Source organism: Natrix helvetica, assembly GCF_964273705.1.
Source record: "Natrix helvetica genome assembly, chromosome: 1".
Taxonomy (NCBI): Eukaryota; Metazoa; Chordata; class Lepidosauria; order Squamata; family Natricidae; genus Natrix; species Natrix helvetica.
Window position 1 is genome coordinate 328,652,160 of NC_138548.1, and position 23,476 is coordinate 328,675,635.

The following is a 23,476-nucleotide window of genomic DNA, read 5'->3' on the forward strand; positions in this document are numbered from 1 at the left end:
TGTGCCAGGGCGAATGGTGAAAGATACTGGTACTGGAGAGGACAATAACAACAACACCAAAGCAGGACAGATGGATGTGAGGCGCAAGCTGCATTGCTGCTGGTGGCTAAAGATCTTGTGAATGAAACCGGAAGAACCAAAGGCCGGGGAGGAGAACAAGACATGGCTAGGAGGTGGTGAGTTAGCCGGGAGAAATTAATTGGAGGCAGCTATGGCGGCGGGTGAGGGAAAGAAGGGTCGCCATTGCCTGGACTCCTGCTGTTTGCTTCCATCATATCCTGGCTGCTCCCAATGCCCCTATGCCCCCCCCCCCCAGGCCTTGTCGACGCCAGCAGGGGACGCCAAACACTAACTATCAGTCTTTGTGGACCTCTAAGAAGTTTAGTAAATTTCTGGAGAGGACTACCCTAAACATCTGGAGAGGACTACCCTAAACATCACCCTGCATTTTTGGAGAACCCTGGAACACCGGGTGGGAGCCTCTGGAACTATCCTGAACCACTGAACTAGTGCAAATAGTCTCCCACCTTTGGGTCATCCTGCCATGAAACATCTTGAACAGTCTTTCACCTAATTACATGTAATTAAGGGTATTCGATCATTCCCACCCCCTTCTTCTCTATCTAACTATTTTAACATCTCCTTCCTCCCTCCAAAACCCCGACTCATCAGTCATCAACTTTTATTACCTTTTATCAACTTTATCAACTTCCTATCAACCTTTTTAGCATCCTGATCCCATTGGACTTTTAACGAACTATTTATTTGAGGTCAGACCTGCTCCGCCTGAGGGAGGCCCCTCTCTCGCAGGTATGGCCCTTGGCTCTCTCAAGGGCCTGCCTTGATGACGGGTTTGCGAACCCCGAGAGGTGGAAGAAACGGAGGCTGAGGGGCTTTTTATCTAGATGTTTTTTATTATTATTAAGGGGTTCCAGGGAGGGGGGGTGTGATAACCAGGCCGGGAGAGGAGCCAGTGCCAATGCCGGATGGACAGGTGAGTCTGGAAAGGAAGTGAGCGGAGTGGGGGGAGGAGAGGGAACATGTTATTCCAACAGAGGGTTGTTTGATTACAATGGGGAGGGGTGGATGCGAGGACAAAAGAAGATTACAAGGTCGGTTGGGAGACCGTGGCTGTTGGCTACGCCCGGTCGTTTGTACCAACCCCCGCAACCTAGGTGGCCAGGAACTACAGAGCTCGGGCCTACGGCTGATGCTTTGCAATGCAAGGTCCGTAACCAACAAGGCCCCCCTCATTAATGAGCTGATCTCCGAGGGGGAGCTGGACCTTGCAGGGATAACGGAGACCTGGTTGGGCCACGAGGGTGGTTTACCCCTCGTGGAAATGTGCCCACCAGGTTTCCGCGCATTCCATCAGCCTCGGGCCCTGGGTAAGGGTGGTGGGGTGGCGGTAGTTATACGGGAAGGTCTAGAGCCGAGGGAGTTCACTGTTCCTCAGATATCCGGGTGTGAGTCCCTTGGTGTGAAATGGGGCCTAGGGAGGCAGTTGGGCTTGCTGATTGTATACTTGGCTCCTCGCTATACATCAGCGGCCCTGCCCGAGCTCCTCAAGCTGATCTTGGAGACGGCGGTTGAGATCCCCAGGCTTGTGGTTATGGGGGATTTCAACCTGCCGTTGATGGGAGCAGCGTCTGAGGTGGCTCGGGAGTTCATGGCTTCCATGAAAGCCATGGGCCTGACCCAGTTAATTCAGGGCCCCACACACGAAGGTGGCCACACATTGGACCTTGTTTTTGTATCTGAGCAGTGGACGAGTGATCTGGGTATAGGGGACTTTGTTGTTACACCCCTGTCATGGTCAGATCACTCATGTCTCCGGCTGGACTTCCCTGGCGCTACCCCCCACCGCGAGGAGGCGGGACCAGATGGTCCAAGCTGGTACCGCCCCAAGCACCTGATGGAGCCGGATAGGTTCCATACGGAGCTTGGGCCATTACCTGTACCCCTGACCCGCGCTCGGTCGGAGGACCTAGCAACCGCCTGGAATACGGCGGCGGCTGGGGCCTTGGACCGGGTTGCGCCTTTGCGACCTCTCCTGCGGCAGCGACCCGCCCGGGCTCCTTGGTATACCGAGGAGCTGAGGGTGATGAAGCGCCACAGGAGACGTCTAGAGAGCAGGTGGAGGTCCTCACGCTCCGAATCTGATCGAACACAGGTAAGAGCCTACTTACGGACCTACCTTGTGGCATTAAGGGCGGCCAAACGTAGATATTGCGCTGCTCTTATTGTGTCCGCGGATAACCGCCCTGCCGCCCTGTTCAAGGTGACCCGCTCCCTCTTGTCACAGAGGACGCAGGGGGCACCCTTGCAGGGCAGAGCAGAGGAGTTTGGGGAATATCTGCAGGATAAAGTCGCTCAGATCCGGAGCGGATGGGCCCCCCTCAGTGGACCGGACGGGCCGCCAACAGCGAGTCTTGTGAGACCATTCTGGGAGGAGTTTGATTCTGTTGCCCCCGAGGATTTGGATAGGTTGCGTGGACGGCTGCGACCAACCACATGTTTAATGGACCCATGTCCCTCCTGGTTGGTACTGGCATCTTGGGAGGTGACCCGAGGCTGGCTTCTGGGCCTGGTGAATGCCTCATTGGGTGAGGGATCCTTACCAACCGCCTTGAAGGAGGCGGTGGTGAGGCCCTTACTTAAGAGGCCTTCACTCGACCCAATGGAGCTAGCTAACTATCGTCCAGTCTCCAACCTTCCGTTTCTAGCGAAGGTTGTTGAGAATGTGGTGGCGCAGCAGTTTCCGCGACACCTTGACGAATCCGAGTATCTAGACTCACGCCAGTCCGGCTTCCGACCCGGGCACAGCACAAGACAGCCTTGGTCGCGTTGGTTGATGATCTCTGGAGGGCCAGAGATAGAGGTTGTTCCTCTATCCTGGTCCTATTAGACCTCTCGGCGGCTTTTGATACCATCGACCATGGTATCCTATTGCGCCGGTTGGAGGGGATAGGAGTCGGAGGTACCGTTTTGCGGTGGTTCGGCTCCTACCTCTCCGACCGGAGGCAATGTGTGTTGACAGGGGGACAGAGGTCGACCCCGAGGCCACTCACTTGTGGAGTGCCACAGGGGTCGGTCCTCTCGCCTCTCCTGTTCAACACATATGTGAAGCCGCTGGGTGAGATCATCTGTGGTTTTGGGGTTGAGTATCACCTCTACGCTGATGATACTCAGCTGTATATTTCAACCCCAAACCACCCCAACGAGGCTGTCGAAGTGATGTCCCGGTGCTTGGAAGCCGTCGGGGTCTGGATGGGGGACAACAGACTTAAACTCAACCCCTCCAAGACTGAGTGGCTGTGGCTACCGGCACCTCGGTTCAGCCAGCTGATCCCATCGCTGGCCATAGGGGGCGAACAATTGCCCCCTGTGGAACGGGCGCGCAATTTGGGCGTCCTCCTTGATGCCCGGCTGTCAATGGATGACCATGTGGCAGCCGTGGCGAGGGGGGCGTTCCACCAGGTTCGCCTGGTGCGCCAATTGCGCCCCCTACTGGACCGGGATGCCCTACGCACAGTCACTCATGCGCTGGTGACGTCCCGCCTGGATTACTGCAACGCTCTCTACATGGGGCTGCCCTTGGGACGCGCCCGGAGACTGCAGTTAGTTCAGAACGCAGCCGCGCGGGCTGTGATGGGGAGTACGAGGTACTCCCACGTAACACCTCTCCTGCGCGAGCTGCACTGGCTGCCTGTGGTTTTTCGGGTGCGTTTCAAGGTGCTGATTACCATCTTTAAAGCGCTCCATGGCACGGGACCTAGTTACTTGCGGGATCGCATCCTCCCACATACATCCCTGCGGCCAATTCGCTCACACAGGGAGGGACTTCTCCTGGTGCCGTCCACTAGGCAATGCCAACGGGCGACGCCAAGGAGTAGGGCCTTCTCTGTGATGGGCCCAACCCTCTGGAATGACCTCCCCCCCGACATTAGAACCACTTCTGACCTCCGCTCCTTCCGGCAAAAATTGAAGACTCACCTGTTCCGATTAGCAGGCCTGGCATAATTACAACTGTCCCTCCTGGCAAATGTATTATTATCTGGTTATCTTAGGGGTTTTTTAATTCGTTGTGTCTGTTTTAGGGATTTAAAATTTGTATTTATATAGCTTTGTACAGTTCTTTTAATTGCATTTTAACCTCCTCCAAACTGTACATATTTAACTTTTTTACTGTATTTTCTGATATTTCTATGGACTGTACACCGCCCCGGGTCCCTTCTGGGAGAGGGGGCGGTCTAGAAGCACCAAATATAAATAAATAAATAAAATAAATACTGGAGACTTTTTAGGTTCTGAAATGTGATAACATTAAGAAAGCAAGAGGAGGAAACTAGTTAGATTATCATTCATCTTAAAAAAATTTAAAAGTATATATCAAGGTAAGAACAATATGATGCAATGAATTAATTTCATTTTCTCAGTACAATTTTTTTTATATGAAAAAGAACTTTCTGTTTGGTATCATATGGAATTCCGATATTTAGTGAGCATATTTTAAGATGATATACAAAATGTTTGATATGCAATATCCACTACCTATCTTTTATGCTAAATGTAACATGAAGATGAAGGTCATTTTAAATGTGGAAAAAAATGTAGATGAATGAATACTTCTAGCTGGATCATAGATGGGAGACAGTGAAATGAATGTACATTTTATTGGCATACTTTTATCTATAGATGCAGATGCTGGTGAGTCATAAAAATTGCGTATGTATGTATGTATGAATTCTGGGAGTTGAAATCCACTAGTCTTAAAGCTGTCAAGTTTGCACACCCCTGTTTTTTTTTCTAAAGGGTTGGGGGTTCAAGGGTCTTGTAACTTGACAGCTTTAAGACTTGCATGCTTCAAATGCCAGAATTTCTGAGCCAACATTTTGGTTGCTAAGCAAGAGTGTTGTTAAGTGAGTTTCACCACATTTTGCAAGTTGGCCATACCCACCAAGTCACATGACTTCCAAGCCACTCCCACAAAACAGGCCGTACCTACAGAAGACGTTCTAAAATTTTTTGAAACCCATCACTGGGCAGGATCTAATCTGGGTTGATCACCAGGACCAGAGGTTTTGCCTTCCGAGTTTCGGACTCATGCTAGAACCCATTTTCCAGCAACTTCTCTCTAGCAGAGTGTGAGCTATTCCATGTGTGGTATTTAGATGGTGCCTGTTGTATGTGGCTTTTTAAATGCTGATTGGGGTGTCTTGATGGCTGGCTTTTAAGTCGTTGGCTGTTGTTTGCTTGTGCTGCCCTGCTCTTATCATATTGTACTTGATATGCTGGTGGTAAATCACTTGTTGTAAAGTTGAATGTGTGTCCTTGTTCAGTCTGAGGCTACCAATGAGTTCAGGTCTCCTCATCTGACTGCTCGCTTGTGTTCTTGCAATCTGGTGGTGATTGTAGCTCCCTCCCCATCTGTCCTACATAGTCACAGGGACAATCCACGCAGGGATTTGGTAGATTACATTGGAAGTATCTCCCACCTCCAAATGATCTTTACAATGCATAATTTGTCCTTGTACGGGCCTCTGGGCAGTCTGTGATGCCCACTTGCAGACCTTGGAAGCTGCATTCTACAGCTTCCAAAATGTTTTTGATGTATGGCAGGATGTGGTATGTTGCTTCTTGTTTCTTCCTTTCTCTCCACACAATGTTGCACAGACTACTTGTGACAAACGATTGTGGGTACCCATTCTACTTGAATTGTTCATGTAGGGTGGGTTGTTACCAGCATTACTGCCGATTAGGCACGCTCTGCTCACATGCGCATTTCCACCTAAAAAGGTCTGTGCATGTGCACAATGTTAGAAAGGGGAAAAAATAACATTTCTGCAATGGAGATTGTTCTGCGCATGCGCGTAACCAAAAGTAAAGATGGCACCGCCAACAAGCAAACTGGTTCGGGTGCGTGAGCGGCCGAGTTACTACCTACTCGGACAAACCGGGCCGAACTGGTAGGAACCGAACCTACTTTCCAGCTATTTGGCTCGCTAGGTATTACAATGGGTCCTCACCCTGCCATATATTATTCTGATACAACTCTTTTTGTGTGTGAGAGTGGATGGTTGCTGTTGAAATTCAGAATGCATGGAGGGTTGGTGGCCTTCCAATAGAATGCCCTTTATAAAGCTCGGAAGACTAAATCTCTTCTTCTAGTGCAGTGTTTCTCAAACTTGGCGACTTTAAGTCCTGTGGACTTCAACTCCCAGAATCCCCCAGCCAGCATAGCTGGCTGGGGAATTCTGGGAGTTGAAGTCCACAGGACTTAAAGTCGCCAAGTTTGAGAAACACTGTTCTAGTGCCTGAGCCAAATTGGATCCTACAGCATTATCCTGGGACACATATATTCACCTTTCTTCATTTAGTAACTTTGGATGAATACAATGAATAGTTGTAAGTCAAGATTACCTATAAATACTTGTAATCAAAGCATGTCTGATCCTGGAGATCTACAAAATGGGTATCAGATTTATAACTGTACTAAGTATGTTTGACACACTCTCTAGCTTTCTAGCAAGAAGTCGGCAAAGGCTGCTAGGTTTATCAATCTTGGAATTAGAATTTTCAACCATTAAAGTAAAAAAATGTTTCTAACCAGGGGTGGGGCTTCAAAAATTATAGCAATGGGTTCTCTGCCTAGTTGCTGGGAAGGTGTGGCCATGGTGGGTGTGGCCTAGCTGGCTTCCTGCACCAAGGCGGGTGGGGGGGAGGCATTTTCGCCTTCCCCAGGCTCCGGAGGCTTTCCATGAGTCTCTGGGAGGGTGAAAACTGCCTCCCCCTCCCTCCTCTGAGGCCCTCTGGAGTCCTGAAAGGGGCCTGTTCCCGGCCTTCCGGAACTTCCAGGAGTTCCGGAACTTCCCTCTCTAAGCCCTGCACTTATCTCGCATCCAAAACAGGTCGCATGGAGACTCCTGGGATGGGCAGGGTGGCAGGGGAGGGTGGGGTAGGTGGGGCCAGCCAGGGGTGGGATTTGGAGGCTCTCAGAACCAGCCATAAAATAATAATAATAATAATAAATTTTATTTGATTAGCCGCAACCCTCTCCCGAAGGACTCCCGAAGGACTCGGGGCGGCGTACAATCAAAAGGATAAAATACACATAGGACACACATACATACGAAAAAAACAAGGACAATTACATTACATAATGTTAGCTATGGATTCTCCCAAACCCAGGCGAACCCATAGCAGCCCACCCCTGTTCGTAACATTTGAGGGAGACAGTGGATTCCCTGGCACATGAAACAAGAAAAACCAATGTTTTAAGCTTTGTATTAACAAAGATATTTATAATACAAGCTGTTTTTAAAAAACCCTGTGGGTGCTGAATTCAGTTAAATAGAATCACCCAGTAATAGGAAGGTAATAGTTTATTAAGTGGTTCATCTTACAAACATATCAAAATAAACAATCTAATTCCAGGGTAAGATAGATAAAAGAAAATACAGTAATACAATACGTAAGTGATAAATACAAAGAATACAAAGCATTCAGGGAAATACGACACCTTCACAGGATACCTGTAAAATAATGGGAAGGAATAAGAGCAGTTTGGTTACTTAGGAGAATAGGAAAGAACAACCTATCTACCCTCAGCTATAGAAGCAAACTATATAACTTTGGGCTAGTTTCTTTCTTATCCTAATCTACCCCATAAAATTATTGTATATTGAAATTAGAAGAGGAAATGCTACTTTGAACTCCTAGAAAAATAGTCGGATAATCTGACCCATGTATAACTATACCCAATCTATATCTATCAAATCAATAAATATGTACAGGGAAGTAATAATAGTTTGCCATTTCTCCATATAAGGTGTCCCTATAGAATAGTTAAAGATCCAATTTAGGTCTCTGAAAGGTCACAGATTTTCTACCTTGAATACACATAATCAGTGTTATTATTGTTTAAAAAATTAAATAGAATAACAGAGTTGGAAGGGATCTTGGAGGTCTTCTAATCCAATCCAGGCAGGAAACCCCCACACCACCTCATACAAATGGTTATCCAATCTCTTCTTAAAAACTTCCAGTGTTGGAGCATTCACAACTTCTGGAGGCAAGTTGTTCCACTGATTAATTGTTCTAACTCTCAGGAAATTTCTCCTTAGTTCTAAGTTGCTTCTCTCCTTGATTAGTTTCCATCCATTGCTTCTTGTCCTGCGCTCAGGTGCTTTGGAGAATAGCTTGACTCCCTCTTCTTCGTGGCAGCCCCTCAGATATTGGAACACTGCTATCACGTCAGTGGAACAGCTTGCCTCCAGAAGTTGTGAATGCCCCAACACTGGAAGTCTTTAAGAAGATGTTGGATAGCCATTGGTCTGAAATGGTATAGGATTTCCTGCCTAGGCAGGGGGTTGGACTAGAAGACCTCCTAGGTCCCTTTCAACTCTGCTATTGTATTGTATTGTATGTCTCCCCTAGTCCTTCTTTTCATTAAACTAGACATACCCAGTTCCTGCAACTGTTCTTCATATGTTTTAGTCTCCAGTTCCCTAATCATCTTTGTTGCTCTTCTCTGCACTCTTTCTAGAGTCTTCACATCTTTTTTACATCGTGGCAACCAAAACTGAATGCCGTATTCCAAGTGTGGCCTTACCAAGGCATTATAAACTGGTATTAACACTTCATGTGATCTTGATTCTATCCCTCTGTTTATGCAGCCTAGAACTGTGTTGGCTTTTTTGGCAACTGCAGCACACTGTTGGCTCATATTTAAATGGTTGTCCACTAGGATTCCCAAGATCCCTCTGACAGTTACTAGTTGATAGTTATTTGTGACTGACATTCTTTTCTTTTAAAAAAAATCATTTTGGATTGTCATTTTTAGAATAATATTGAAATTTTAACCTCTGTTCGCAGCCCAAAGAACTATTGCTTAACCAGGGCAACATGGTTTACCCAAATATGGTGCATACTGCTTCTGCGTTTAGCCCAGGTTCAAATCCCAGAAGGGTATGGTGAGCCGATAAGAGCTAAAATAGCTTGAAATAGATCTATACTAGTCTCCCTTTATTACTTTGTTGGTAAATATAAATTTAACACAAAAATGCCCAAAGAGTTGCTTGTGTGAGATGGGTGGCCAAATACGTTGAATAAAATAGAATTAATATAAAATACATGTGTGCAACTACAGCTATCCTTTCCTTTCCTTTTTCAAGTACATGCTTTTTAAAAATTCAGATATTTTTTCCCTGACTGCTAGGGTTTTTCTTTAATAGCTAAAGGTAATTGTAAAGGGAAAAAAAAGGAATATAAACAATATATCGTGACTCTTGACACTCCATTGCTTTCTTAAATGAGAATAATAAAATTTTGCAGATGAACAAAAGAGTGGGAGGAAGCTATCTGATTTACAATGTTTTTGAGATAAAGAACACCATAAAAAAAAGAGAGATCAATGTGAATAATAAACCATTGTTAACTGAGTCATGACATTTCTATTCTTAGGGAAAATCTGAAGAGTAGAAATCTGCAAATGAGCACCTTATGCCATTTTCAAAGTGGGAGGAAGATGTGTAATTATAATTTCTGAAGTGGTGAAAGTTTTATTTTAAATTGCAGGGGAAAATAATTGAAAAACATATCGACATATCAATATTACATAAATTGCTTTAATTTTATTAAGCTGGATGTGGGAGCAAATCTTTTCTTCTTCTTCTTCCTGCCATTTCTCTCCCCCACCACCACCACCACTTTTACAATTTCTTGTTTTGCATGATGTTCTGGCTACAGAATATCCTCCCCAAAGGCCATTTTATTACAAAAAGTGCAGCAGGAGAACCATAGGAGAGACAAAATGCCTCCAAATGTCAACCCTATCATACATTTATCCTGCTCCTTCCAGTAGTTTGAGACTTATTTAAAAATTTCCTATTTTCAACATGGATTTCACCATTTGTTTCTCGAGGGTCTACCTTTCAATGCCTTTTCCTGACACATTTGACATATGCAAAATGAATTTTAACTAAACAAGTGAAAAGAAAAAGAAGTTTTCTTCCCAAATGTCTAAGTTAACATGGCATGAGGTCCTTACATTTTCCTTAATCAAGGGGACAAGGAATCACGGATGCAATCGCTGACAAAATAATTTCATCCCATTCAGACTTAAAGTAGCTATGCAGATTAACAGTCAAGAATGAAAGGAACTGTAAACTGACTTGCAAAATATGCTGGTCCTCACACTTTGTAAACTGAGTACAGGAAGTCCTCGACTTACAACAGTTCGCTTAGGGCCAACAGCACAGAAAAAATTGAGCGTTTTTCACACTTATGACCATTGCAGCATCCCCATGGACACGGGATCAAAATTCAGATGCTTGGCTACTGCGGCTATGACGGTGGCAGTGTCCCTGGGTCATGTGATCCTCTTTTGCGACCTTCTGATGAGCAGAGTCAATGGGGAAACCAGATTCACTTTACAACTGTGTTACTAATTTAACAACTGCAGTGAGTCACTTAACACAGCAAGTAAAGTCGTAAACGGGGCAAAACTCATTTAACAAATTGCTCACTTTGCAAAATAAATGTTGGGCTCAGCTGTGGACATAAGTTGAGGACTACCTGTATTTAACTGCAGTTTTATGCATAAAAAGAAGCACTCTATCCTTCTACTACTTTTGCAAGGATACCCTAATATAACCCCTCAGGTCACGAACCATCATAAATCACTTGGGAAGGCTTTCCCCCCCCCCCCTGTTCCAAACCAGAAAAAGAAATGCTGCAAAAAGGGGGAGGAAACAACAACGTTGGAGATAGGCTGTCCTTGCTGTTGCCAGTTCTTTAGTTAGCTGCAAATTATTTATTTAATAATTTATTTAATAATTGTTTGATAAATTTCATTACCTGCAAATTATTTATGATATGATATATGACCTATCACTTTGTTGTTTAACACTGAAAGATTATGCACCAGAGACAAATTCCTTGCGTATCCAATTGCGCTTGGCCAATAAAGAATTCAATTCCATTCCATTCCATTCCATTCTATTCTATTCTATTCTATTCTATTCTATTCCATTCCATTCCATTCCATTCCATTCCACGCCACGCCACGCCACGCCACACCATACCATACCATACCATACTATACTATACTCTATTTTATTATTTTGATTATGACATATCATACATGGATAAGCAATATATATTAACATTTCACTTAGATTAGTAAAACACAATAAAATATAAATGTTTAAAGTATCTTATGTTCAAACACCAATGTGTAGGGCATCTACCCATTGAACTGCAGCATCATTTATATTAAAAAAAAGTCAGATAGCAATAGCACTTAGACTTATGTACCACTTCACAGTGCTTCACAGCCCTCTCTAAGTGGTTTACAGAGTCAGCATATTGTCCCCAACAATTTGGGCCCTTATTTTACCCACCTCGGAAGGATGGAAGGCTGAGTCAACCTTGAGCCTGGTGAGATTCAAACTGCCAAATTGCAGGCAGCCAGCAGTCAGCAGAAGTAGCCTGCAGTACTGCACTCTAACCACTGCACGAACACGGCTCTTGCCTTGGTCAGCCTTAGTTTATCAGAAAAGTTCTCAGATCCATTCTTCCTATCCCAGAGGTATGGACTATCCGGGCATGGTCAGGTCTTGCGGTCTCCATGCCATGGAACCAGGACCTTGAAGTCTTGGCTCTAGGTTTTAATAAAAAGCCTCTCTGGAACTGTGTATTAAGCTTTCATCCCCTATGCACCAAGAGGCTTGGAGTTATCGCTGCTGCTTGAAACAGGTCTCCGAACAGCTGGAATGAGAGCATATTGCTTAATATGTTATGCTTTCTTGTGGATCGGTTTAATATGCTTGCTACAGTTAAACAATTAATCCTTATTCAGTGTGTGCTTATTGTCTCTGGATCTAGCCTGGGCATCTGATCACTGACCTGGCAGTTGGTAAAACAATGTGCAGGAGGAAAGGGATTAAGATGAGACAAGACATACATGACTTCTGCAGGTTGAAAAACCCTTCGGACAGCTGACTCTAAAATCTGGCAATGGAGAGTTCAGTCAACAAAAGAATTCAGAATGGGGGCTATCCCCAACCCTGGCAACATTAAGACTTATGGACTTCAACTCCCAGAATTCCTCAGCTAGCCATGCTGGCTAAAGAGTTCTGGGAGTTGAAGTCCATGAGTCTTAAAGTTGACAAGTTTGGAGCCTGTGTTGTAGAGGACTGGGACAAAGGAGAAGCCGAATTGTACAACACCCAAACTCCAGCCAAATATTAAAATTTCATAATACTGCAATAAGATGGGCAAACTGAGGATCAGCTTATCTGAATCTTGGTTGTTTGGGCGTTCATAGAATTTGGCTATTTATTTGCAACATAGCAAGTATGTAGCTCAAATCCAAACTTCTATTTATCAATCATATGATGGGTCTAGATAAAGATTTGATCTTGCGTGATTCCTCCTGGATGTTCAAAGTATTTTCTTAGTATTAAACAATGGCATCTGCTATAACAAGGTAGCATATGGTTTTGACTATCAGGTGCTATTTGTTGTTATGTATCAGGTTACCAGCAATCTGTGTATGCTCCCCAAATGTTACCTATGCGTTTGTATGATTATAGATTATTGTTTCATGATTGGCCAAAATCTGCTTGGATACTTTTTTTAATTTACTGGAAGAGCAAAATGCAAATTTTTCAGTAACACCCCCACTTTATAAGAGCCAACATCATTACATTATTATGACTTGGGGAATTTACACTCATATGGGAAGTCTGGGGGAAAAGTTAAAACTATCTGAATCAAGTAATTTTGATTTCTCCCCACCATTCTAGAACATCAGTTAGCAAATAAAGACGACAAATCTATGAAAAGTATTGTTCTCAGCTCAGTATCGGAATTTAGCATCACAGATGTGCCATCCAAAGACACCAGGAGTGACAGAAAACTCTCGGACTCTACTACATCTTCATTATCATCACTCCAGAAATGTGAAACACAATTCAGCTACCTCGAAGATGGTGCATCAGGCCACGAAAGAGACAATAATGGTACGTTTTGCCGATGAAGCACATTTTCATGAATCTTCTATCCCCTTTAGTTATCCTTAGTTCTGGACATCAAAAAGGAAATGGGGCTTTGGAGATGGGTTTGACATTCCATTTTGTGGAGGTTAGATGCTGTGTGATTCAGGTTTATATGAAATGGATTTGTGGGTCTGAAGCTGTGAAGCCTCATATAAAAATCTGAAAACCCTTAAAAAAACTGTTCATGTTGGAAACTGTAGGCAAGACAGGTAGGAAAATGTTGGTATCTTAGTCAAACTTTTGTCTGAATATATGCAATGACACAGTGGTGGGTTTGGGATCCCAGTGCAACCGGTACGGTGCAACGAGGCCGGGCGCCGATCACATGAACGTGCATAGTGCATGTGTACATGCGTGCAGCATGCACATGCATACTTACCGCCCGTGATGCTCCGCGATGCCTCTGTGATGCTCCAGCTGCTCAGCGGAGCATCGCACAGGTGCTGTATGCTCCGTGCGCAGAAGCCCTGAAAACTTCAAATACTGGTAAGGAGCGCAGGTGGGTGGGCTCTCCGGAGCACCGTACCGGAACGGTACATGGTGCTCCCACCACTGCAATGACAACATATTCTCACAGCAATGACAGAAATTCAGATTTCAGCATTCTTCTTCTTCTTGACAACTTACAGAGCTAAATGAGGGAAAATTTACCCCAGACCATTTTTGACATTTTCTCATTTGCCTAAAATATGAAACTGTGTATGTTAAATGTTATGCAATCTTAGCTTGGAAGCAACCTGTAAGGTTTTTTTTTTTTAAATGAAAATTGGCTATTTTAAATACAATTTTTACTAGTCATTGAATGGACTGAACTGTAAAAGTCTTCATTTGCAACCTCTCATTGCTTTGCGTAATAATGCAAGCCTATGGTAAAATACCAATTCACTGACTTTTTTGCCTTAAAAAAATGTGTTTTAAATGCTAACCCTTTGATTCTTAGACAGGAAAGAGAAAATATTGCAGTATAGCATCTGGCATACTTTTAGCTCAGAGATTAAATCTTTCTGATCTTGCTGTTTATAAATCATAGTAGAAAGGATTGTTATTGAATAGTTATCACATCCATCACTAAACTGTACTAAATTTGGATTGGTGCAATAAATTACAGTGTTCAGAAACAGCCATTGGGGTCAGATCTATTTTATGGTTTGCAAAATTCCTATTTCCTATGCTACATGTGGTAAAGGGTTTTTATTTATTTGGATTCATTTAAATAGTAAAAAGTAAATCCCCAAAGAATTCTATACTGTAGGGGCCTAAAACTGATTGGCTTTGGAGGAAGATCCCCATTCCCAGGTCGAAAGATAATCCAGAAGAGTACCATGATAGATAGCATTAAAAGCTGCTAACAAAGCACTACCCCCATCTTCACCCTGCCAAAGATCATCTAAACGTGCAATTAATGCTATATCAGTTATTTATCCTGGTCTGAGCCCAGGGAAGTTAGAGACAGAAGACAATTGCCCAGAATTGTTAAATCCAGAACTAATTTTTTGATGATGGGATAGAATATCACATACTCTCAGAGTTCCAAATAACATCCTCCATGAAATAAGAGTCCAAGGCTAGAAATTCCTCAAAGCTCCCATTTATTAGAAGAGCCGTGTTGGCACATCTGGGAAAACCCAAATCTGAAATCTTCCTGGTTTTCCCCAACCCAGTTGAAAGTTCAACTGCTGCCCCAGCACCCACATGTCCATCACATGGTCCAATCAGTCACTGGCCCAAAAAAGGTTCCTCTCATTGACACTCCTCCAGGTGCCCGGGCAAGATGACCTTGACTCTCTGAGAAGGAATGCTGTTTTGACTATGAAGCTACCATGCTCCATACAATCCCCCCTCCCAATTTCCCACAGGAGAAAATGTGGCAGGCTTGAAAGGCCAATGTAAAGATGGCTTCCAGGCTTGATACATACTATATTTACATGCTGATAGAACCATGATGGCGAACCTATGGCACACATGCCACAGATGGCACGCAGAGCCATTTCTTAGGGCACGCAAGGTGTTGCCCTGTGAGCTCCAGCGTGCACTTGCCAGCTGATTTTCGGCTTCATTTTCAGCCATTTTTCACCCTCCAGAGTCTTCAAGGAAGCCTCCTGAAGTCTTTGGGGGGTGAAAAACGACCCAATGTGCAAACCAAAAGTCGGAAAATGGGACATTTCCAGCCACCAGAGGGTCTCCGGAGGGGGGGGAAGGCTGTTTTCACCCTCTCCAGGCTTTAGCGATGCTACATGTGTGTGTGTGTGTGACCCACCCATGCACAGTGATAGCGCGTGTGCACACAGTTTTGGCACACCTTTAGAAAAAGGTTAGCCATCACTGTGATAGAACCATTTTTCTCTCATTGATCAATACCTCTTCCTGAATCCATCACCAAATTATCTCCTGAGAAGAAGGCATGGAACTAATACTTAGGTCACTGCATTCACAGCCCTGAAGTCCAATAGAATCAGTCTTCCCAGATAATATGCTAGATCATGCTTCAGTTCCGCAGGACCCATGCAGCTGGAGTCCAACTAATATTTCAGGCAATTTTATCTGACAAATGCCTGAAATAGACTTCATAGGAATGTGAATATGTTCCTCAAGAGGGACCGGGTCACCTTGCAGGCCCCTGACTGGCTATAAGTGAAAATGATAAGATTTGTCCTGCTGTCACTGCTGCCTTAATTAGTATTATGGTGGGTAATTTTGCTGAATAATGACTTGAAAAGCTCCCTAGATGTTATGAAAGAAGCAGTCGTGTATTCCAATACCTGAGAATAGGTCATTATAAGGGTTATTTTATTGAAGAGATTGACCAATAGAAATAATCTCTCAAATATTCAATCCCAGTTTCTGAATCCCAGAATTATTTAATTTAAACATCAACCAGAGCTAATCAGAACTGGCTTTAATTAAAACACCCTGTAAACTACGTATACAAACAAACAAACAATGTGTTTGATTTATTAAACTATGACTCTAGCTAAAGTAATCCCTTGATATTACTTTACCTGCTGTCCCTTGAGATTAGTTCACACATAATATAAGGAAGGGACATGGTTCATTGCCGTTCCATTAGTGGTCTTAAAAAGAAGAAACAAAGGCATCCAGTTTAAATTCAGGATTTGCCTACATGTTGAAGGATTCATTGAATCTACCAATATGTTTTATTATACTATTCATTTTATGATGACACTTGCTGTGAACTGTTAACCCCACATTTAATTAAATACCCTGGTCACTCTGACTAGTTTTACTTAAAACATTTAATCCCAAATTCAGATGATTCCATTTCCTTAAGTGTGGCCAAATTTTGTCATGTTACATGTAACACATATAGCAGTTTGTTTGATTGGTTTACCTAATTGGGTAATCAATATCAGTTTTTATGTATATAAGGTGCTTTATGGACTGGTCATTGACCACTATAAAAATTCACTCTCTTTCTTATGATATACATATGTATTGATTTACAGAGAAAGCTGGATCTTCTAGAAATGCCTTAAATGTTCAACCAATGACCTAAACCTGTGATTCCTCAAAAAGGATTTTTATAAGAATTTTTTTTAGTTCTTCCTCAATTATTCAATAACTTTCACTTTGAATTAAATTGAAGGTAAAGTTCCAAGCAAGCTCATGGAATTGCATTCTTCATTCTGCTGAAACACCCAAGAAAGATGTTTATAGATTGCATTTACAGAAAGGCTAGTTGATATTGAATTTCAAATTATTCCTTGTCCGCCTACCCGCAGGATGATTAGAAAGAAAAAATGATGATAAACACAGGACAAAATCCCATCTTCTTCACTTTGTCAGCCTAGGGTTGCAACTTCGGATAAAATAGATACTAGAAATACCATATTCCCAGAAATAACTACTTGTGATATTTTTCTCCAAAATCAAATAACCTGTAAAATAAGATATCTCAGTGGTATCCATCTATCTATAAGTGGCAGCAATTCTTTCACCATTCATGTGTACCTGTGTACACATTTTGTGTTGGCACAGGTACACACAAAAACACATTCCACTCCCTCCTTTTAGCAGAAACGTTGAAGAAGAGGAAGAGAAAATGGAAACTGGACAAAGATGAGGGCAGTAAAGGCACTAGATCAGCGATGGTGAACCTTTTTTGGCTCGCGTGCCATAAGTGGGGGGAGCGCAGGGGGGGGTCGTGTGCAGGCGTGCCGCACCCATAATGCGATGCGTGACCCCCAGTGTGCATGCGCACATTACAGGCGCTCCCCCTCCCATTTTTACAAGCTTTTTTCGCCCTTCCCAGGCTCCAGAGGCTTTATAGGAAGTCACTTCCGGTTTGCTCAGAGGATCGTTTTGAGCGCTCCGAAGGCTTCAGGGACTGTCCGGAGGCTTCCCTGACACCTCTGGAGGACTTCCGGGGGGCGGGGGGAGGTTGTTTTTGCCCTCCCCAGGCTCCTATAAAGCCTCTGGAGCCTGGGGAGGGCGAAAAATGGCTTTTAAAAAGGGTGAACTCAGCTGGCCAGTGCGCACATGCGCGCTGGCCAGCTGACAGGGCAGCGCCTTGCGTGCCCTGACAAATGGCTCCACGTGCCACCTGTGGTACGCATGCCATAGGTTCGCCATCACTGCACTAGATGAAGAAGTTGAAGACAAACGAAGGAGAGTATTGAGGGTGCAAAATTGGGTAGAGATGAATAAAGGGAAGAAGTAACTGAAAAGAGAAAGATGATTAAGTTGCAAAAAAGGTTCAATTCACCAGGCAAACTGAAAAGAGTAGCTAATTTTCAAAAGTATTGATGCATTGAGGCTGTCTTTTGCAGGTTTCATTCTTTTGTTTTCAATAGTTTCTTCTATTGCTATCAGCAAATGTAAGAATAAATTTGAGGCAATTATTTGTGGGGAAAATAAATATATTGTATATGGAAGAAGCGTTAGGCATGTATTATAGCAACAATGGACAACTTGAAGTCCAGGACTACTTGTAGTTCTCAGATGATGAGGCTCCTCCCAATTATCCCAATTTTTAATGCAAAAATACAATCTTGAATGCAAAAGAATGAGAAAACAAAAGCCATGAAGTACAATTGCATTTCCTAAATTAAATATATTTAATTTAGTTAAACTTAAAGCTTTAAGTCACTTTCAGTCAAACATTCGGGTCTGTGTAGGAATTCAAATTAAAGTATTCCTGTCAGATAGCTATTCAGCCTCTACTTGAATGCACAATATGATGGGGGAATTTCCTGTCTTTCTGGGTAATTTATTTTAATTTTGAGTGTTAGAAATCTATTTGTTGTCCTATATCTTCTTTATTCTGGACTACTTTAAAGTGTGTTCTCACCAATTTTTGAGAATGGCATATTAATGAAATTTCAGTGGCACCCTCCCTCATAAGATGTACATTCTCACATTTAGCTATATCTGGAGCGATGAGAAAACGTATATTGACTTCTATGAACTAAAAACAGCTCCACTTATTCCAACTTTAGGTAGCCACAAAGTAACTTTCCAGAACTAAATGAAATATGTGTTAATCAGAAACATGGCAGCAAAAAAGATTTATTTGGATGAATAATGATTTGGATGAATAATAATGGTCACACTTTACAACCTTAATTCTTACAGAAAACTTGATAAAAGAAAGAAAAATCTTGGTTTGGGAAATAATCTAAAATGAATCTATCAAATACACAGGCCAAATAAAAAACAAATGTTTGGTGCAACTTAATGATCCAGTCAGAAGAAGGAATTTAATTCACTTTGCAGAAATGATTCAGGTCACGTCATGAAGAACTATTGATAGAAATCCCTTCAAAAATTGGACTGTTTGAATCAGCAATTGGGCAGGAGGAACTATGGCATAAAGCAAGACTGGACCAATGGTAAAAAGCAACTGAGGTCAAGAAAATGTAGAGTTAAGTTAATCTGACAACAGTCTGTAGAAATTTTCAATCATTCAGGTCATCCCAGTCATCCAGGTCTGCAAGGAATATAAATCCTTCCATTCCCCACCATCTGGTCAGACCTGAAGAAGCTTCTTGGATGAGAAGCAAAATGTCTTCAAAAGAAAAACCAAGAAAGTCCAGTTGCCTCCTGAAAAAGCCCCTTTGGGTCAATTTGACAACATTATTAAATATAGTTCTTGTTGTTATCATTTATCTACTGATGCAGAAGGAAGATCTTTGCTCATGTTGAAATAAATGTGCTAATAACTTTTTTTGTGAGCAGCCAGACAGGCAGAAGACAGAAAAGAAAGTTTGGATCTGAATTTGTGGCTAATTTATTTCACGTATAAATGCATAGGAATGAATGCTCAGTTGCTAATATTTATTGTTTATTAAACATTTAAGTTGTGGGAGTAGGGAGGAATAAGTGATACATGCAAATCTTGCAAGAAAGAATTATATCCATTACCATAGTTTCATGGTATGTGGTCTGATGGGGATTTAAAAGCATCTTTAATGTAAGGCACAGTGTATCCACCGGAACATCACTTTCTTATTAAAATGTTGTCTTTTTGTGTAGTCCTTCCTGCAAATAATGGGAAGACCTTAAGAGCAATATCCATTCTCTGATTAAAATTATGCAGATGCCAACAAGGTTAATAAACTGAGAAGCGTGCATATTATTAAGAAAACAGATCTTACATTTCAAGTCGGAATTGAAAAGATGCTTAACTTCAGATTTGATATTCTTCTATCTGAGTGCCAAGGCAGACGGGAGGGGAGAGGAGAAAACTTAATAAATATATGTTACCTAAAAGAAGAGAACTTTAATTACACCATGGACTACTGAATAAAATGATTACGTTTTCTACACTGTAAATTTCATACAATTAAATGCAGTAGTGTCACCTTATAACATGTTTCAATTTGAGAATTATTTCAGTTCATTTACTCAGGAAAAAATATAAGCATGAATTTACTTAGTATCTCCCAAATCTAGTCATTTTCATTCTCTCAGACTGACTTGGGAGTTATTTGTGCTTGTCTGAACTTAAATAGATCCCTGACAAATTTAGATAAGTATTAAAATTGATAATATTATGGATGATAGCTTACTAATAAAAATTAATTCAGCACTGTGCTTCTTAGTGTTATTATCTGATATTATAAAACTTGATTTTAATGTAATATTTGGGATACTCAAGGAAGCTTTTGACTGACAGAAAGCTCCTAGGGATGAGCTGTTTTTTTATTCTGATGTTAAGGGGGTTATTGATATATAATGTGAATTAGGTTAAGAAATTTCATCAAAGGGTGTTTATAGATACCAGTGAACCAAATGGTGCTTCCCTGTAGTGTGGATAATTAGGAAGGGGGATTCACGTCTAGGCCAGTGATGTCAATAGTAAAATGTCACCAAGGTTAAAATGGGTTAAAATGGACCAAACATTTCCCCTTTGTGACAATCTATGCAACCAATCACAGAAAACATTTGTTTGTCTTTCAAATTGCTGTCCCATGGCTAAATAAAGCGCACTAAAGGGACTTGCAGGAGTCTTTAGGCAATCAGTCCTAGAGGAGATCAATCCTGACTGCTCTTTAGAACGCCAGATCCTGAAGATGAAACTCAAGAACTTTGGCCACTTAATGAGAAGTAAGGACTCACTGGAGAAGAGCCTATTGCTGGGAACGATTAAGGGCAAAAGAAAAAGGGGACGGCAGAGAATAAGGTGGCTGGATGGAGTCACTGAAGCAGTAGGCATGAGCTTAAATGGACTCCAGAGGATGATAGAGGGCAGGAAGGCCTGGAGGAACATTGTTCATGGGGTTACGATGGTTCGGACACGTCTTCGCAACTAACAACAATAACAAAATAAATAAGTAAATGCAAATAATCGCTTTCTCCCTGGGAATTTTGCAAACTTATTAAAAGAATTAAGATGCAGTTAAGATTCTTGGAATCTTCTTCCAGGAGATCCTTTTTCTTGCTAGCATTTTTTCTCCAAGTACAGGGTCTGCTTTCTTCAGATCAACTGATTATTGATCCATTAGTTGCAAAAGAATTGACTGACCAACTGATCATCATGGGCTGAGACAAATTGATTGGCCCAAAGTCCCTGAGCTGGCTTTCTTGGCCAAGGCAGGACTGTTTTTTAGCCTGATTCCTTAACTACTAACCAAATTGGCTCATTCTCATTTAAACAGGAAAATAGTTCAGCTATCAAGCCTGATTAAAACAAAATAGTCTCCATTACTTTTTAAAAAGTTTTTTATTTTTTAATTTTTTTTAACAAACATCGATGTGTGAACAGTGTAGCTGCCAGGTGTTATACATTCTAATACAAATAAAACTAATAGCATTAGTCACAGTTATTACTTTCAACCAACTTATATATTTTTAATAGTAATACATATTTAGATAAAGTGACTCAATTATTCCATGTCTTCTCTTATTATTGCTCTTACTTTATTATATAAAAGTGTATTCATTAATCTTCCCCTTCCTTATTTCTATCTCTTATTCTAGATTTTAATCATGTTACCCTTTCTTACAAAACATTTTATTTCTATCCTAACTAACTTCTAGTCATCTCACCAATCTACAAAAAAAAAGAAGAGAGGAAAAGCAAATCAAATCAAAACAACACTAAAGACAAGAAATCATCCGTCCATCATCTCTTACCCGCTTCAATACTTTAATTGCTATGCTTTTTTATTTTTGACTTGCCTCCCATATTCCTCTCTAGGATCTTTATCTCTTTCTACATCTGCTTCTTGGCTGTTCAATCTGAGTATTTTTCCCACCTCTACCCTCCCCCACTGCCTAGTTTGGAAGATTTTTGCCCATGCAGAAATCTTGTCTCCATTTCTGATGCAGTACCCACACATTAGTACTTTTCTTGGAATAAGTATTTAATCTGAGTCTTTTAATTTAACATTCTCTGTGACATCTCCTTTAGCAATTTATTTTGTTTTATTGTTTAAAATGGGATGTTAGTCTGCACAGAGCCAAGGAGATATTTTAAGCATAGTAAATGAGAGTCTGGGAATCAGGAGGCCAGCATGTAGGGAGAAAAGTTTAAGCCACGTGGTATACTGATCCTGGCCATGATTACACTTATTTAGATGCTTTGTACGTACACATTCTTTTCACAATCTTTTTCTCTCTCTATCAATCTAGTTTTTATGGCTGCAATAAATAAGATTCCTCTAGCTAAGAGGGACTTCCTGCTAAACAGTTGCATTTAATTTGTGCTAGAAAATGTTTCTAGTGATTCGTAGCATAAGAAGTGTATGAATCCTTTACTATTATTATTTTTAATGTGAAGAATCTATCACAATGCTGATGGATTCCCATTTCTCTTGTGAATCTCACTCTCTTTGCCCTTTTCCTTTTGAACACAGATGAATGTGCCACACTCATCCTGGCCTGCTTATTCTGCCAGTTTTGGGAGTTTCTGTTCATGTTGCCCGACGTCTGTGAAAACTGGCTGATCGATACCTGCTGCCCTTCCCATAGATACTACCAAACATCAAGCGACACTTCCAACAACGGTGACTGCAGCTGCAACTGTGACGTTGATTGCAGCATCCTTGAGACTTGTCAGGAAAGTGGAGAATGTCTTGAACTGGCTCTGGAAATCTCACAAGTCTGTTATCACTAGAGTAAAAATACTTGTGGGGTTCCCTCAAACTATCTCCGAGGAAACCGAAGGATGGATTGATTTAAATCATAATAGCAAGCATAGAGCAACATGTTTGCCAGCTTCACCTGTTTAAATGCATCTTCTTTTAAATCCTGTGCCGCCTGTATAGCTTGTGCCCTCTCGCCTCAAATGTAAGATGTTCTGGATGAGAAACTGTCTTGTAATGAAGTTTAAGAATCACGTATTTAATATTCCAAAGTGGGGAATATAGATATTGTTTTCCTTTTCTGATAAAACTCAACTTCAGGAAACTAAAGGCAGTTTCGTAAGTAGTATATTGAAGACAATTCTCTCCACTATAAATATGTCTTCACTCAACACATAATTTATAAGATATGCTGAATTTAGTACTGTAAGATTTAAAAACAGCTCAGAGGTGCTTTTTCAAGAGGCAACTGGACTTTCTGGTTTTTCATTTCGCTTTGCGAAACGTCTTCAAAGAAAAACCAGAAAGTCCAGTTGCTTCTTGAAAAAGCACCTTTGGGACAACCATGACTTGGTTGACTGAGAATGTCCATAGACATTTAATGACAGCATTGGCAGAAGGTGGGGAGGGTTTTTTGCTTGTTTTTTTAAAGTTATTGATTTAATGGAGCATCTATCTATAAGATATCTCCATCTCAAGTATCATTTGGAGAGAGCAAATTAGAAAGAGGACAATAGACTAGATATGCCTTAATTTGACCCAGCATGGGATATCCCAATTTATTAGTGAATCAATCCAATTGCTTGCCATTTTTTTTTTTTTTTTTTGCAAATCTTATTTACAATTGATACTGTACTTCCTGGAGAA

The 23,476-nt window shown here is 41.8% G+C and overlaps 1 protein-coding gene across 1 annotated transcript; it reads left to right on the plus strand.

Annotated features, from left to right (window-relative positions):
• Nucleotides 1–211: 211 nt before the first annotated feature.
• On the plus strand, nt 212–22,641 carry MDFIC2 (MyoD family inhibitor domain containing 2; the record flags this gene model as incomplete). Its single annotated transcript, XM_081967924.1, has 3 exons — nt 212–221; nt 12,813–13,028; nt 22,382–22,641. The coding sequence occupies 3 exons, from the start codon at nt 212–214 to the stop codon at nt 22,639–22,641; spliced, it is 486 nt and encodes a 161-aa protein (XP_081824050.1).
• Between the last annotated feature and the right edge of the window lie 835 nt (nt 22,642–23,476).